General features: G+C 38.5%; 1 protein-coding gene across 1 annotated transcript in view; it reads left to right on the forward strand.

The window, feature by feature from the left end:
• Positions 1 to 1278: 1278 nt before the first annotated feature.
• Positions 1279 to 16237, forward strand: part of LOC128867243 (transmembrane protease serine 9-like) — a 35649-nt gene continuing 20690 nt past the window's right edge. Inside the window, 3 exon segments of the mRNA XM_054108346.1 lie at positions 1279 to 2058; positions 8317 to 9112; positions 15378 to 16157. Coding sequence (XP_053964321.1) covers positions 1302 to 2058; positions 8317 to 9112; positions 15378 to 16157 — 2333 coding nt within the window. The 5' untranslated portion in view covers positions 1279 to 1301.

Below are 16237 nucleotides of genomic sequence, written 5' to 3' on the forward strand. Positions count from 1 at the left end.
CTCTTCCTCTGCTACCACTAGCGTAGTCGGTACCGCATCGAATACTTTCACAGCCGGAGCGTTTGTATCCATTTGGACGACATGACCCACCCAACGTAGCCGCTGGATCTTTATTCGCTGCGCTATGTCTATATCGTCGTAAAGCTCATACAGCTCATCGTTCCATCGTCTGGGATATTCGCCGTTGCCAACGTGCAAAGGTCCAAAAATCTTACGCAGAATCTTTCTCTCGAACACTCCAAGCGTCGCTTCATCGGATGTTGTCATCGTCAAGCTTCTGCACCATACGTTAGGACGGGCATGATGAGGGCCTTGTAGAGTGTTAGTTTTGTTCGTTGAGAGAGGACTTTACTGCTCAGTTGCCTACTTAGTCCAAAGTAGCACTTGTTGGCAAGAGAGATTCTACGTTGGATTTCAAGGCTGACATTGTTATCGGTGTTAATCCTGCTTCCTAAATACACGAAGTCTTTTACAACCTCGAAATTATAACTGCCAACAGGGATGTGGGTGCCGATACGCGAGTGCGCCGACTGTTTGTTTGATGACAGGAGGTACTTCGTTTTGTCCTCGTTCACCACCAGACCCATTCGCTTTGCCTCTTTATCCAGTTTGGAGAAGGTAGAACTAACAGCGCGGTTGTTAAGACCGATGATATCGATATCATCGGCATACGCCAACAATTGTACGCTCTTATAAAATATTGTGGACGTTACCAAAGAATAATTCAAAGAGATCAGAGAGTTCAGATGCATATTTTTTGTAAACAAATTGGGTAGATCACATTTTCAAGCAGTCAGTCCACTTTTCAGCTACAGCTTATGACAGTAAACAGTTCCAAGTCAAAGAATTTTGCTTAGAAATATCGCGAGCAGTATCGACAAAACCTCACTCTGGCATTAGAAGATATTTTAGCATAAAATAGTCTGAAAGATTGTCACAACAACAATGACCACATAACTTAGTGGAATTATATGAAATTATATATAAAAATTATATTATATAAAGAAAAAATTGATTTGAATCTTTTTAATTGGAAGTGCGTCTTTTCACTGATAAAGGCGTCCGGCGAAAGACATGTTACGAGTATCGAAAGCATTAAAAGCTATAAGAACGATATCAAATAGCAGAGATAATAATATCAAATGTTTGCTATTATGGCATAGTCCTTCCATCAAGAGATAGCGCTCAAGTTTGTCCATTATCTGCGTTATTGTTGTTGTTCCCTTCTTGTGATATCAGTCACACCGGCCACTATATAAAACCGTTGCCGATTTTACACAATCAACAGTCAATTTTTGAAAATGTTTCGCTTTGTAGCCCTCTTCGCTTTGGTTAGCTTGGCTTGTGGTGCGTCCTTGCCAGACGAATTAGATGGACGTATTGTGAATGGTGTAGACACCACCATTTCAGCTCACCCTTACCAGGTGTCCTTGCAACTCAAGTCCGGTTCACACTTTTGCGGTGGCAGTATCGTCAGCTCTGAGTTCATCGTTACCGCCGCCCATTGTTTGCAAACGTATTCGGCATCACAAATCTACGTTCGTTTGGGTTCAACCTATTACAACAGTGGTGGCGAATTGGTTTCTGTAAAATCATTCACTTACCATCCTGGCTACAATTCAAAGACCATGGTCAACGACATTGCTGTGATCCGCTTGTCTTCTCCTGTGGCAGAGTCCGCCAAGATTAAATACATCAAATTGGCCGAAAAGACACCAGCAACTGGCACTTTGGCTGTAGTCACCGGTTGGGGTACTAAATGCTACCTTACTTGCATATCTTTGCCCACTACTCTCCAAGAAGTCGAAGTAGATATTGTTGATGAGGCGGCTTGCGCCTCTAGCACGTACAAGTATGGTTCGCAAATCCAGAAAACAATGGTTTGCGCTTATGCAGTGAGTAAGGATGCTTGCCAGGGTGACTCTGGTGGTCCATTGGTGGCTAACAGCCAATTGGTTGGTGTTGTATCATGGGGTTACGGCTGTGCCAGGACTGGCTACCCTGGTGTATACTCTGATGTACCTTCACTACGCTCGTGGGTCGAGTCTACCATGGCTAGCATGGCTTAAATCGATAATTTTCAGCAAATAAAGAATTTTTTCACAAAAAAGCAAAAATAAAAAAAAAAAAAACTGTGTTTCAATTTTATTTCGACGATTAACCGGAAATATCGGACATGATGTTAGATCATTTACTCGTACTCTCAATGAGAGAGTCTAACATTTATGCTCTGACAAAACCAATGGTAATCAAAGCAAATTCTTGCAATGAGAAGTCACTAGAGCAAAAACAACATTTACACGTATTTGGTTTTTGCAAAGTCAAAATGAATAAAAGCAAACCAACAAAGGAACACAAAAAAAATATACCACTATTGTATAAAAAAAATAATAATTGGCGCTTACACTTCTGTTCGTTTTTTTTGTCCTCCTTCTATTTGTGGCATGCGTCTTGATGTTCTTCCACAAATGGAGAGTCGTACAGTTTTAGGCCGACTGCGAATGGCAAGTAATTTTTATGAAAAGCTTTTCACGGTAGAAATACATTCGGAGGTTTGCCATTGCCTGCCGGGGGGCGATCGCTATTCGAAAAAAGTTTTCTATTATTTGATGTTCATGAAGGATATTCGAACCTCCGCTCTCCTGAATAGCAGTCACGCACTAACGCATTCGGCTACCGTGACCACCGTATATACATATTATATGAATCCGTTTTAATTGAGACCAAATGAAGAACTGTTACTTAAGCGTGATTTTGCTTGCACCTCATTTAGCCTTGTATTAAAGGGTTTTTCAAAAATGCGCTTAGATGTTGTTTTAAAATAAACCATGTAAAAATGTAGATTCTTTCAGGTTTCACTATTTTGTATTCAAAACAAGGCTCTTAGCAATATATGTGAGAAATTACATCGTTTAAATGTCCACCATGAGCTCGTCTACGGGTAAATTTCTCCAAACAGTCGACTCATAATTGTTGCGAACGTCGAGATATCGATGTTGAAGGTTGTTCAGCAGTACTTTGTGCTACAGAACGTCCAATTTTTAGTCTACCCGTCTTCTTATATCCTTAACAAAACCAGTTTTTTTTTTAATTTTTTCACCAGCCTTTGAATTCTCCACTCATTTGGGCGATTATTTCCACAAAAAAATAACGAATTTTGCACTATGTTGTAGTTGGAGTTATTCACTACTGACATCTGTGCGTCTCTTTTGAAAGGTCCTTTACCTACACTCTTACGCGGCGTCTTGAGTCCAAGTTCGGTAAAATTAGAATTCGATATTTGCTAACTCAGTAAACTTTCAAAGTTTGCATGCATTTGTTTTTCGCTCTTTCTCGGTCGCAAATAAGCAACAATAAATATGACAAAATAAATTAAAATTCGACTTACATATAAGCTTAAAAGCAGTCTCAGAGCAAAATAAATGGGTGAAATAATTGTCGACACAAAACCACATAATGGCACACAATTTGTTTCTTTCCGCACAAACTTACTTTCGAGTATTTAATTTAACGATATTTTGTGGATACGAGGAAAATTCAATGATTGGGTGAAAATTTAAATAAGGAACAAATTTAATAAAAATAAATAAATATTATAATTTAAAAAAAAATTTAAATAAAAAAAGCTTTTTTTTCCAACATAGCCTCTTTTTAGTTCGACACACTATTTTATCCAACGTTCGTTTCATCGATGGCCTCTCTTCATTCGACTGTTTGGGATCTACCCTTTTTAATACCAAAAAACTACTTCTACTACTTCATTTGCCGGCGGAAACATCTTGACATTCCTTGGCTACGATTCACTACGGGAAGCCCACTAGACTGTAGCTTAATCTCTGGTGGGTTGTCACCAATTCATGTTTTGTTAAGAAGCGAAATGCAATCGAACACCGCCAAACATTACTTTGAAGTAGTCAAGCGAATGCGTTTGTTGTTAATTACAGTGGCCATCTTATGAATAGATACTTTATATCCAAATAGTCGCAAAATATTAATATTGAAAATGTGATAAGTCGTAGACTCATCAATACGAGTACGTGCTTTGTCGAAACGCTCGGTGTCACCTGTGCTGTAAGGACTGCAACGAAATTGTGCTAGTGCCGGAAGATTCCGATCGTTGGTGGAGAGGGCTCGTGGTACGTTTCAAGCTTTTATTCATGACTGGTATGACATTAGTCAAAAAGGTTAACAAAGAAAATAAAATTTCATCCCGCACTGTTAAAATATTTCATGTAGGGCGATATCCAAACAATGAAAAGCGAACAAAATTTGGTTTCGATTGTAACCATTTTCCTCTTGATCAGCTCTCAAATATTGTGAGAATCCTCAAGGGGCAGTATCCGCGGAGCATACATGCCGTGAGACTTGGAATTACTTCGTGCCCCTTTTACGTTAGCTTTATGATGGGATCATCTCAGCACCTGCTCGCTCTCGCGGGAATAAGATTTAACTCCCACTTCTTTTCTGCCCTGCTGACATAGTAGGTCTTGATTTCAAAAATCTGATGAACTTCATCAGCAGCATAAAACGGCTAACACAGCCGCAAATTAGTCACCGTTCATAGTTCACAAATACACCCTACCCCACTCCTTTTCGCCCTATCGTTTTCCTTCACCTCTTTTTTCCCCCCTTGCAATGGTATCACAAAGGATGAACCAAACTTCTTTCGTCCAAGTGGGCCCACTTTCTGGGCAACCATTACAACCTAACCTATTGATATGGGTATATATGTAAAGGGTGATCAACTTAGAGGTATCGGATTTTAAATTGAAAAAAAAAAAAATTCTTTTATGCTAAAAAAAAAATCGATTGTGACCCGATGAACAAAATTGCCGATAAATCTTGAAAAAAAATTTTTTCGGATTGCTCTTCAGTTCCAATATGGCAAGTTTGTTTATTGACGTCGTCATTAAGCTAAAAATGGACGTCATCGCTGAACGAAATTCGGGTCCCAACAACAACAAGTTGTTGTTCTTCCGTGTCCTCGGCAAAACTCTCATTTACAGCCTCTACATTCTCTTCTCTTCGGGCTGTACGGGTTCTACTAATTGGACGAGTATCATCCAATAATGTAAAATTATTATCAATTTTGTCGATGGTTTGCCGAATAGTTGGTTCGGTAGGACGGCTATGTACACCGCCTGAACGTGCGATGAACACTTTTCACAGAGCGTCGATTTTCGTAATACATATTTGTACAATTTATAAACGTGGTTGAAGCGTAAGTCTTTCCATGATGAAATGTCAATAAATACTGAAAAAATTATGTACGTAGTTTGACAGTAGTCATGCGTGATCTGTCAAAAAGACCCTATTTGAAAAAGTACCACCAATTTGATGACCTTTTACATATATATATATATGTTGTATAATATATACACCCTTTTTGGGTCTTTGGCCGAGCTCCTCCTCCTATTTGTGGTGTGCGCCTTGATGTTGTTCCACAAATGGAGGGACCTACAGTTTCAAGCCGACTCCGAACGGCAGATATTTTTATGAGGAGCTTTTTCATGGTAGAAATACACTCGGAGGTTTGCCATTGCCTGCCAAGGGGCGACCGCTATTAGAAAAATGTTTTTCTTAATTTTGGTGTTTCACCGAGACTCGAACCGACGTTCTCTCTGTGAATTCCGAATGGTAGTCACGCACCGATCCATTCGGCTACGGCGGCCGCCTTTTATATACTCGTATATATTTGTCCTAAACACTTTTATTTTGTACCGCTACAATTCGTTCTCATTATACATCTCGTTACAAAATTATAAACACACCACTATTTTTTTTATGAAAATATACTATAGTTCATACTACAACAAAAATTATGTAACGCAAAGTTTGAAATTTTGCGAAAAATTGACTTATTGAATTTTTGTATAGCAACACCAAGTTTGAAATGACTACGAGCGCCGTTTATTTTTGGGAATTTTTTTTCGTTATTGGCGCTGGGCTTTTTCTTGCAAATGAGAGCAAATACTTTGGGCAATAAAACTGCAATTAGCAATAAAACTGCAACGGGCAATAAAGCTGCATACGAGGAGTTGTGATAAAAAATTGGTTGATTAATACGATTTTTATTGTAGTATAAACTATATTTTTATATATTAAATAAAAAATAAAAAGAATTATATAAAAAGTAAATAAATGGCCAAACTTTGCCATATGTCGCGCTGCTATTATTGTCAACACAGGTGATCGTACTTTTTTATTGGCGTGCCTTCTTAGTGAATCAAAAACAAAAACAAAAAATAAAAAATAAAAATAATAGCCAGTTGTCCAGTGTAAGAAACAATAAAAGTGCAGTTAAAAAATAAAATTAAATTAAATTTGGCAGTCTTGCCGAGATTTCATACAATTAATTTGTGCAAATACAGGGTCTTTCAAGTTTCTTTTTTAAATTCAAATTTAATACATTTTTTGAATGGGTATTCATTTAATACCTGATAGCGGCAGGCTAATCACCTACCCTGTCAGAAATCAAATAGATTAAGGAAACCAATGCAAGACAAGTAGTGTCGGGCTGATAAATGAATGGCTGATAAATGATATTTCACAAATGTCCTCAAATGTCGTTTCTTTCTGTGTAATTTCCGATGTAATTTAGATATAATTGGGTCTCGTTTTCCGCGTCGCAAATTACCTTTCAATTCAATTGAGGGTTCATCAATTGCTGCTGGTTTATTCACATGAACCCTATCTTTGATTTGGCCGCACATCAAATAGTCTCAAGGCGTAAAATAACCCAATATTGGCGACCAAATTGGTGCAGAATTTCGTGAAATTATTCTTAATGAAAACTTCATTTGCAATACATAGACTGCTTCGTTGGCTGTGTGGCCATCGCCGTCAAGTTGTGATCATCCATACCATATGAACATTAGGCTGTCTCATATGAGACCCATTTTCATCGCCAGCAACCATACGCACCAAAAAATGGGTCAATTTCATTGTTCTCATATTGAGAAAACCACCAGATAGCATTAAGAGAATGGCATTAGACTGGAACCCGCAAGGGAGCAGAGGTCGCGGTCGACTAAAAAACACTTGGAGAAGGTCGATGCTTCGCGAACTGCCAGATGCCGAAATTTCATGGGACGGTATAAAAACAACAGTAGACAGAACCGTGTACGATGGAAGAGTCTTGTCGAGGCCCTATGCTCCCGAGAGGAGTGAACAAAAAAAAAAAGGTGGCACATACTCATATGTACTTGTTCAACTGCCTGCTCCAACTTTTCATGCCGTAGTTGATCGCATTTTCTTGGTTCATATTAAAAATTTATAAAACACTATATTTCCAGGAGGAATGGAAGTATCATACTTTATGTTATGTTCAAGACCCAGTGAAGAAACTCATTTGAGTTTAAATTGAGAGCGTCTCTCTTTCAATAAGAGAAACGCTTGCCTCTTCTTGAAAAAGCTGGTATTCTTCACTGGAGTAACTGTTGAGAATTTGACGTTGAAGGTTTGCGAGGTACGCTACTTTCCAGATTGAACTTCTGTTAGGTATTTGAAAGAGCTCCTCCTCCTCCTATTTGTGGCGCGCATCTTCATATTGCTCCACAAATGGAGGGACCTACACTTTTAAGCCGACTCCGAACGGCAGATATTTTTTATGAGGAGTTTTTCATGACAGAAATACACTCGGACGTTTGCCCTTGTCTGCCGAGGGGCGACCGCTATTCGAAAAAACTTTTTCTACAATTTTGTTGTTTCATGCACGGAGATTGGAACCTACGCACTCCCGAACGGTAGTCAATCATAGAATGTAGAATAATTCATCTCTTTGCGTTCAGATGCATATTTTTTTGTAAACAAATTGCGTAGCTGTAGGTTGTAAACAAATTGGGTAATTTCAGCAACAGCTTATGACAGTAAACAGTTCCAAGTCAAAGAATTTTGCTTAGAAATATCGCGAGCAGTATCGACAAAACCACACTCTGGCATTAGAAGATATTTTAGCATAAAATAGTCTGAAAGATTGTCACAACAAGAATGACCACATAACTTAGTGGAATTATATGAAATTATATATAAAAATTATATTATATAAAGAAAAAATTGATTTGAATCTTTTTAATTGGAAGTGCGTCTTTTCACTGATAAAGGCGTCCGGCGAAAGACATGTTACGAGTATCGAAAGCATTAAAAGCTATAAGAACGATATCAAATAGCAGAGATAATAATATCAAATGTTTGCTATTATGGCATAGTCCTTCCATCAAGAGATAGCGCTCAAGTTTGTCCATTATCTGCGTTATTGTTGTTGTTCCCTTCTTGTGATATCAGTCACACCGGCCACTATATAAAACCGTTGCCGATTTTACACAATCAACAGTCAATTTTTGAAAATGTTTCGCTTTGTAGCCCTCTTCGCTTTGGTTAGCTTGGCTTGTGGTGCGTCCTTGCCAGACGAATTAGATGGACGTATTGTGAATGGTGTAGACACCACCATTTCAGCTCACCCTTACCAGGTGTCCTTGCAACTCAAGTCCGGTTCACACTTTTGCGGTGGCAGTATCGTCAGCTCTGAGTTCATCGTTACCGCCGCCCATTGTTTGCAAACGTATTCGGCATCACAAATCTACGTTCGTTTGGGTTCAACCTATTACAACAGTGGTGGCGAATTGGTTTCTGTAAAATCATTCACTTACCATCCTGGCTACAATTCAAAGACCATGGTCAACGACATTGCTGTGATCCGCTTGTCTTCTCCTGTGGCAGAGTCCGCCAAGATTAAATACATCCAATTGGCCGAAAAGACACCAGCAACTGGCACTTTGGCTGTAGTCACCGGTTGGGGTACTAAATGCTACCTTACTTGCATATCTTTGCCCACTACTCTCCAAGAAGTCGAAGTAGATATTGTTGATGAGGCGGCTTGCGCCTCTAGCACGTACAAGTATGGTTCGCAAATCCAGAAAACAATGGTTTGCGCTTATGCAGTGAGTAAGGATGCTTGCCAGGGTGACTCTGGTGGTCCATTGGTGGCTAACAGCCAATTGGTTGGTGTTGTATCATGGGGTTACGGCTGTGCCAGGACTGGCTACCCTGGTGTATACTCTGATGTACCTTCACTACGCTCGTGGGTCGAGTCTACCATGGCTAGCATGGCTTAAATCGATAATTTTCAGCAAATAAAGAATTTTTTCACAAAAAAGCAAAAATAAAAAAAAAAAAAACTGTGTTTCAATTTTATTTCGACGATTAACCGGAAATATCGGACATGATGTTAGATCATTTACTCGTACTCTCAATGAGAGAGTCTAACATTTATGCTCTGACAAAACCAATGGTAATCAAAGCAAATTCTTGCAATGAGAAGTCACTAGAGCAAAAACAACATTTACACGTATTTGGTTTTTGCAAAGTCAAAATGAATAAAAGCAAACCAACAAAGGAACACAAAAAAAATATACCACTATTATATAAAAAAAATAATAATTGGCGCTTACACTTCTGTTCGTTTTTTTTGTCCTCCTTCTATTTGTGGCATGCGTCTTGATGTTCTTCCACAAATGGAGAGTCGTACAGTTTTAGGCCGACTGCGAATGGCAAGTAATTTTTATGAAAAGCTTTTTCACGGTAGAAATACATTCGGAGGTTTGCCATTGCCTGCCGGGGGGCGATCGCTATTCGAAAAAAGTTTTCTATTATTTGATGTTCATGAAGGATATTCGAACCTCCGCTCTCCTGAATAGCAGTCACGCACTAACGCATTCGGCTACCGTGACCACCGTATATACATATTATATGAATCCGTTTTAATTGAGACCAAATGAAGAACTGTTACTTAAGCGTGATTTTGCTTGCACCTCATTTAGCCTTGTATTAAAGGGTTTTTCAAAAATGCGCTTAGATGTTGTTTTAAAATAAACCATGTAAAAATGTAGATTCTTTCAGGTTTCACTATTTTGTATTCAAAACAAGGCTCTTAGCAATATATGTGAGAAATTACATCGTTTAAATGTCCACCATGAGCTCGTCTACGGGTAAATTTCTCCAAACAGTCGACTCATAATTGTTGCGAACGTCGAGATATCGATGTTGAAGGTTGTTCAGCAGTACTTTGTGCTACAGAACGTCCAATTTTTAGTCTACCCGTCTTCTTATATCCTTAACAAAACCAGTTTTTTTTTTAATTTTTTCACCAGCCTTTGAATTCTCCACTCATTTGGGCGATTATTTCCACAAAAAAATAACGAATTTTGCACTATGTTGTAGTTGGAGTTATTCACTACTGACATCTGTGCGTCTCTTTTGAAAGGTCCTTTACCTACACTCTTACGCGGCGTCTTGAGTCCAAGTTCGGTAAAATTAGAATTCGATATTTGCTAACTCAGTAAACTTTCAAAGTTTGCATGCATTTGTTTTTCGCTCTTTCTCGGTCGCAAATAAGCAACAATAAATATGACAAAATAAATTAAAATTCGACTTACATATAAGCTTAAAAGCAGTCTCAGAGCAAAATAAATGGGTGAAATAATTGTCGACACAAAACCACATAATGGCACACAATTTGTTTCTTTCCGCACAAACTTACTTTCGAGTATTTAATTTAACGATATTTTGTGGATACGAGGAAAATTCAATGATTGGGTGAAAATTTAAATAAGGAACAAATTTAATAAAAATAAATAAATATTATAATTTAAAAAAAAATTTAAATAAAAAAAGCTTTTTTTTCCAACATAGCCTCTTTTTAGTTCGACACACTATTTTATCCAACGTTCGTTTCATCGATGGCCTCTCTTCATTCGACTGTTTGGGATCTACCCTTTTTAATACCAAAAAACTACTTCTACTACTTCATTTGCCGGCGGAAACATCTTGACATTCCTTGGCTACGATTCACTACGGGAAGCCCACTAGACTGTAGCTTAATCTCTGGTGGGTTGTCACCAATTCATGTTTTGTTAAGAAGCGAAATGCAATCGAACACCGCCAAACATTACTTTGAAGTAGTCAAGCGAATGCGTTTGTTGTTAATTACAGTGGCCATCTTATGAATAGATACTTTATATCCAAATAGTCGCAAAATATTAATATTGAAAATGTGATAAGTCGTAGACTCATCAATACGAGTACGTGCTTTGTCGAAACGCTCGGTGTCACCTGTGCTGTAAGGACTGCAACGAAATTGTGCTAGTGCCGGAAGATTCCGATCGTTGGTGGAGAGGGCTCGTGGTACGTTTCAAGCTTTTATTCATGACTGGTATGACATTAGTCAAAAAGGTTAACAAAGAAAATAAAATTTCATCCCGCACTGTTAAAATATTTCATGTAGGGCGATATCCAAACAATGAAAAGCGAACAAAATTTGGTTTCGATTGTAACCATTTTCCTCTTGATCAGCTCTCAAATATTGTGAGAATCCTCAAGGGGCAGTATCCGCGGAGCATACATGCCGTGAGACTTGGAATTACTTCGTGCCCCTTTTACGTTAGCTTTATGATGGGATCATCTCAGCACCTGCTCGCTCTCGCGGGAATAAGATTTAACTCCCACTTCTTTTCTGCCCTGCTGACATAGTAGGTCTTGATTTCAAAAATCTGATGAACTTCATCAGCAGCATAAAACGGCTAACACAGCCGCAAATTAGTCACCGTTCATAGTTCACAAATACACCCTACCCCACTCCTTTTCGCCCTATCGTTTTCCTTCACCTCTTTTTTCCCCCCTTGCAATGGTATCACAAAGGATGAACCAAACTTCTTTCGTCCAAGTGGGCCCACTTTCTGGGCAACCATTACAACCTAACCTATTGATATGGGTATATATGTAAAGGGTGATCAACTTAGAGGTATCGGATTTTAAATTGAAAAAAAAAAAAATTCTTTTATGCTAAAAAAAAAATCGATTGTGACCCGATGAACAAAATTGCCGATAAATCTTGAAAAAAAATTTTTTCGGATTGCTCTTCAGTTCCAATATGGCAATTTTGTTTATTGACGTCGTCATTAAGCTAAAAATGGACGTCATCGCTGAACGAAATTCGGGTCCCAACAACAACAAGTTGTTGTTCTTCCGTGTCCTCGGCAAAACTCTCATTTACAGCCTCTACATTCTCTTCTCTTCGGGCTGTACGGGTTCTACTAATTGGACGAGTATCATCCAATAATGTAAAATTATTATCAATTTTGTCGATGGTTTGCCGAATAGTTGGTTCGGTAGGACGGCTATGTACACCGCCTGAACGTGCGATGAACACTTTTCACAGAGCGTCGATTTTCGTAATACATATTTGTACAATTTATAAACGTGGTTGAAGCGTAAGTCTTTCCATGATGAAATGTCAATAAATACTGAAAAAATTATGTACGTAGTTTGACAGTAGTCATGCGTGATCTGTCAAAAAGACCCTATTTGAAAAAGTACCACCAATTTGATGACCTTTTACATATATATATATATGTTGTATAATATATACACCCTTTTTGGGTCTTTGGCCGAGCTCCTCCTCCTATTTGTGGTGTGCGCCTTGATGTTGTTCCACAAATGGAGGGACCTACAGTTTCAAGCCGACTCCGAACGGCAGATATTTTTATGAGGAGCTTTTTCATGGTAGAAATACACTCGGAGGTTTGCCATTGCCTGCCAAGGGGCGACCGCTATTAGAAAAATGTTTTTCTTAATTTTGGTGTTTCACCGAGACTCGAACCGACGTTCTCTCTGTGAATTCCGAATGGTAGTCACGCACCGATCCATTCGGCTACGGCGGCCGCCTTTTATATACTCGTATATATTTGTCCTAAACACTTTTATTTTGTACCGCTACAATTCGTTCTCATTATACATCTCGTTACAAAATTATAAACACACCACTATTTTTTTTATGAAAATATACTATAGTTCATACTACAACAAAAATTATGTAACGCAAAGTTTGAAATTTTGCGAAAAATTGACTTATTGAATTTTTGTATAGCAACACCAAGTTTGAAATGACTACGAGCGCCGTTTATTTTTGGGAATTTTTTTTCGTTATTGGCGCTGGGCTTTTTCTTGCAAATGAGAGCAAATACTTTGGGCAATAAAACTGCAATTAGCAATAAAACTGCAACGGGCAATAAAGCTGCATACGAGGAGTTGTGATAAAAAATTGGTTGATTAATACGATTTTTATTGTAGTATAAACTATATTTTTATATATTAAATAAAAAATAAAAAGAATTATATAAAAAGTAAATAAATGGCCAAACTTTGCCATATGTCGCGCTGCTATTATTGTCAACACAGGTGATCGTACTTTTTTATTGGCGTGCCTTCTTAGTGAATCAAAAACAAAAACAAAAAATAAAAAATAAAAATAATAGCCAGTTGTCCAGTGTAAGAAACAATAAAAGTGCAGTTAAAAAATAAAATTAAATTAAATTTGGCAGTCTTGCCGAGATTTCATACAATTAATTTGTGCAAATACAGGGTCTTTCAAGTTTCTTTTTTAAATTCAAATTTAATACATTTTTTGAATGGGTATTCATTTAATACCTGATAGCGGCAGGCTAATCACCTACCCTGTCAGAAATCAAATAGATTAAGGAAACCAATGCAAGACAAGTAGTGTCGGGCTGATAAATGAATGGCTGATAAATGATATTTCACAAATGTCCTCAAATGTCGTTTCTTTCTGTGTAATTTCCGATGTAATTTAGATATAATTGGGTCTCGTTTTCCGCGTCGCAAATTACCTTTCAATTCAATTGAGGGTTCATCAATTGCTGCTGGTTTATTCACATGAACCCTATCTTTGATTTGGCCGCACATCAAATAGTCTCAAGGCGTAAAATAACCCAATATTGGCGACCAAATTGGTGCAGAATTTCGTGAAATTATTCTTAATGAAAACTTCATTTGCAATACATAGACTGCTTCGTTGGCTGTGTGGCCATCGCCGTCAAGTTGTGATCATCCATACCATATGAACATTAGGCTGTCTCATATGAGACCCATTTTCATCGCCAGCAACCATACGCACCAAAAAATGGGTCAATTTCATTGTTCTCATATTGAGAAAACCACCAGATAGCATTAAGAGAATGGCATTAGACTGGAACCCGCAAGGGAGCAGAGGTCGCGGTCGACTAAAAAACACTTGGAGAAGGTCGATGCTTCGCGAACTGCCAGATGCCGAAATTTCATGGGACGGTATAAAAACAACAGTAGACAGAACCGTGTACGATGGAAGAGTCTTGTCGAGGCCCTATGCTCCCGAGAGGAGTGAACAAAAAAAAAAAGGTGGCACATACTCATATGTACTTGTTCAACTGCCTGCTCCAACTTTTCATGCCGTAGTTGATCGCATTTTCTTGGTTCATATTAAAAATTTATAAAACACTATATTTCCAGGAGGAATGGAAGTATCATACTTTATGTTATGTTCAAGACCCAGTGAAGAAACTCATTTGAGTTTAAATTGAGAGCGTCTCTCTTTCAATAAGAGAAACGCTTGCCTCTTCTTGAAAAAGCTGGTATTCTTCACTGGAGTAACTGTTGAGAATTTGACGTTGAAGGTTTGCGAGGTACGCTACTTTCCAGATTGAACTTCTGTTAGGTATTTGAAAGAGCTCCTCCTCCTCCTATTTGTGGCGCGCATCTTCATATTGCTCCACAAATGGAGGGACCTACACTTTTAAGCCGACTCCGAACGGCAGATATTTTTTATGAGGAGTTTTTCATGACAGAAATACACTCGGACGTTTGCCCTTGTCTGCCGAGGGGCGACCGCTATTCGAAAAAACTTTTTCTACAATTTTGTTGTTTCATGCACGGAGATTGGAACCTACGCACTCCCGAACGGTAGTCAATCATAGAATGTAGAATAATTCATCTCTTTGCGTTCAGATGCATATTTTTTTGTAAACAAATTGCGTAGCTGTAGGTTGTAAACAAATTGGGTAATTTCAGCAACAGCTTATGACAGTAAACAGTTCCAAGTCAAAGAATTTTGCTTAGAAATATCGCGAGCAGTATCGACAAAACCACACTCTGGCATTAGAAGATATTTTAGCATAAAATAGTCTGAAAGATTGTCACAACAAGAATGACCACATAACTTAGTGGAATTATATGAAATTATATATAAAAATTATATTATATAAAGAAAAAATTGATTTGAATCTTTTTAATTGGAAGTGCGTCTTTTCACTGATAAAGGCGTCCGGCGAAAGACATGTTACGAGTATCGAAAGCATTAAAAGCTATAAGAACGATATCAAATAGCAGAGATAATAATATCAAATGTTTGCTATTATGGCATAGTCCTTCCATCAAGAGATAGCGCTCAAGTTTGTCCATTATCTGCGTTATTGTTGTTGTTCCCTTCTTGTGATATCAGTCACGCCGGCCACTATATAAAACCGTTGCCGATTTTACACAATCAACAGTCAATTTTTGAAAATGTTTCGCTTTGTAGCCCTCTTCGCTTTGGTTAGCTTGGCTTGTGGTGCGTCCTTGCCAGACGAATTAGATGGACGTATTGTGAATGGTGTAGACACCACCATTTCAGCTCACCCTTACCAGGTGTCCTTGCAACTCAAGTCCGGTTCACACTTTTGCGGTGGCAGTATCGTCAGCTCTGAGTTCATCGTTACCGCCGCCCATTGTTTGCAAACGTATTCGGCATCACAAATCTACGTTCGTTTGGGTTCAACCTATTACAACAGTGGTGGCGAATTGGTTTCTGTAAAATCATTCACTTACCATCCTGGCTACAATTCAAAGACCATGGTCAACGACATTGCTGTGATCCGCTTGTCTTCTCCTGTGGCAGAGTCCGCCAAGATTAAATACATCAAATTGGCCGAAAAGACACCAGCAACTGGCACTTTGGCTGTAGTCACCGGTTGGGGTACTAAATGCTACCTTACTTGCATATCTTTGCCCACTACTCTCCAAGAAGTCGAAGTAGATATTGTTGATGAGGCGGCTTGCGCCTCTAGCACGTACAAGTATGGTTCGCAAATCCAGAAAACAATGGTTTGCGCTTATGCAGTGAGTAAGGATGCTTGCCAGGGTGACTCTGGTGGTCCATTGGTGGCTAACAGCCAATTGGTTGGTGTTGTATCATGGGGTTACGGCTGTGCCAGGACTGGCTACCCTGGTGTATACTCTGATGTACCTTCACTACGCTCGTGGGTCGAGTCTACCATGGCTAGCATGGCTTAAATCGATAATTTTCAGCAAATAAAGAATTTTTTCACAAAAAAGCAAAAATAAAAAAAAAAAAACTGTGTTTCAATTTTAT

The sequence above is a fragment of the Anastrepha ludens genome, chromosome 6 (assembly GCF_028408465.1).
Source record: "Anastrepha ludens isolate Willacy chromosome 6, idAnaLude1.1, whole genome shotgun sequence".
NCBI classification, from domain to species: domain Eukaryota; kingdom Metazoa; phylum Arthropoda; class Insecta; order Diptera; family Tephritidae; genus Anastrepha; species Anastrepha ludens.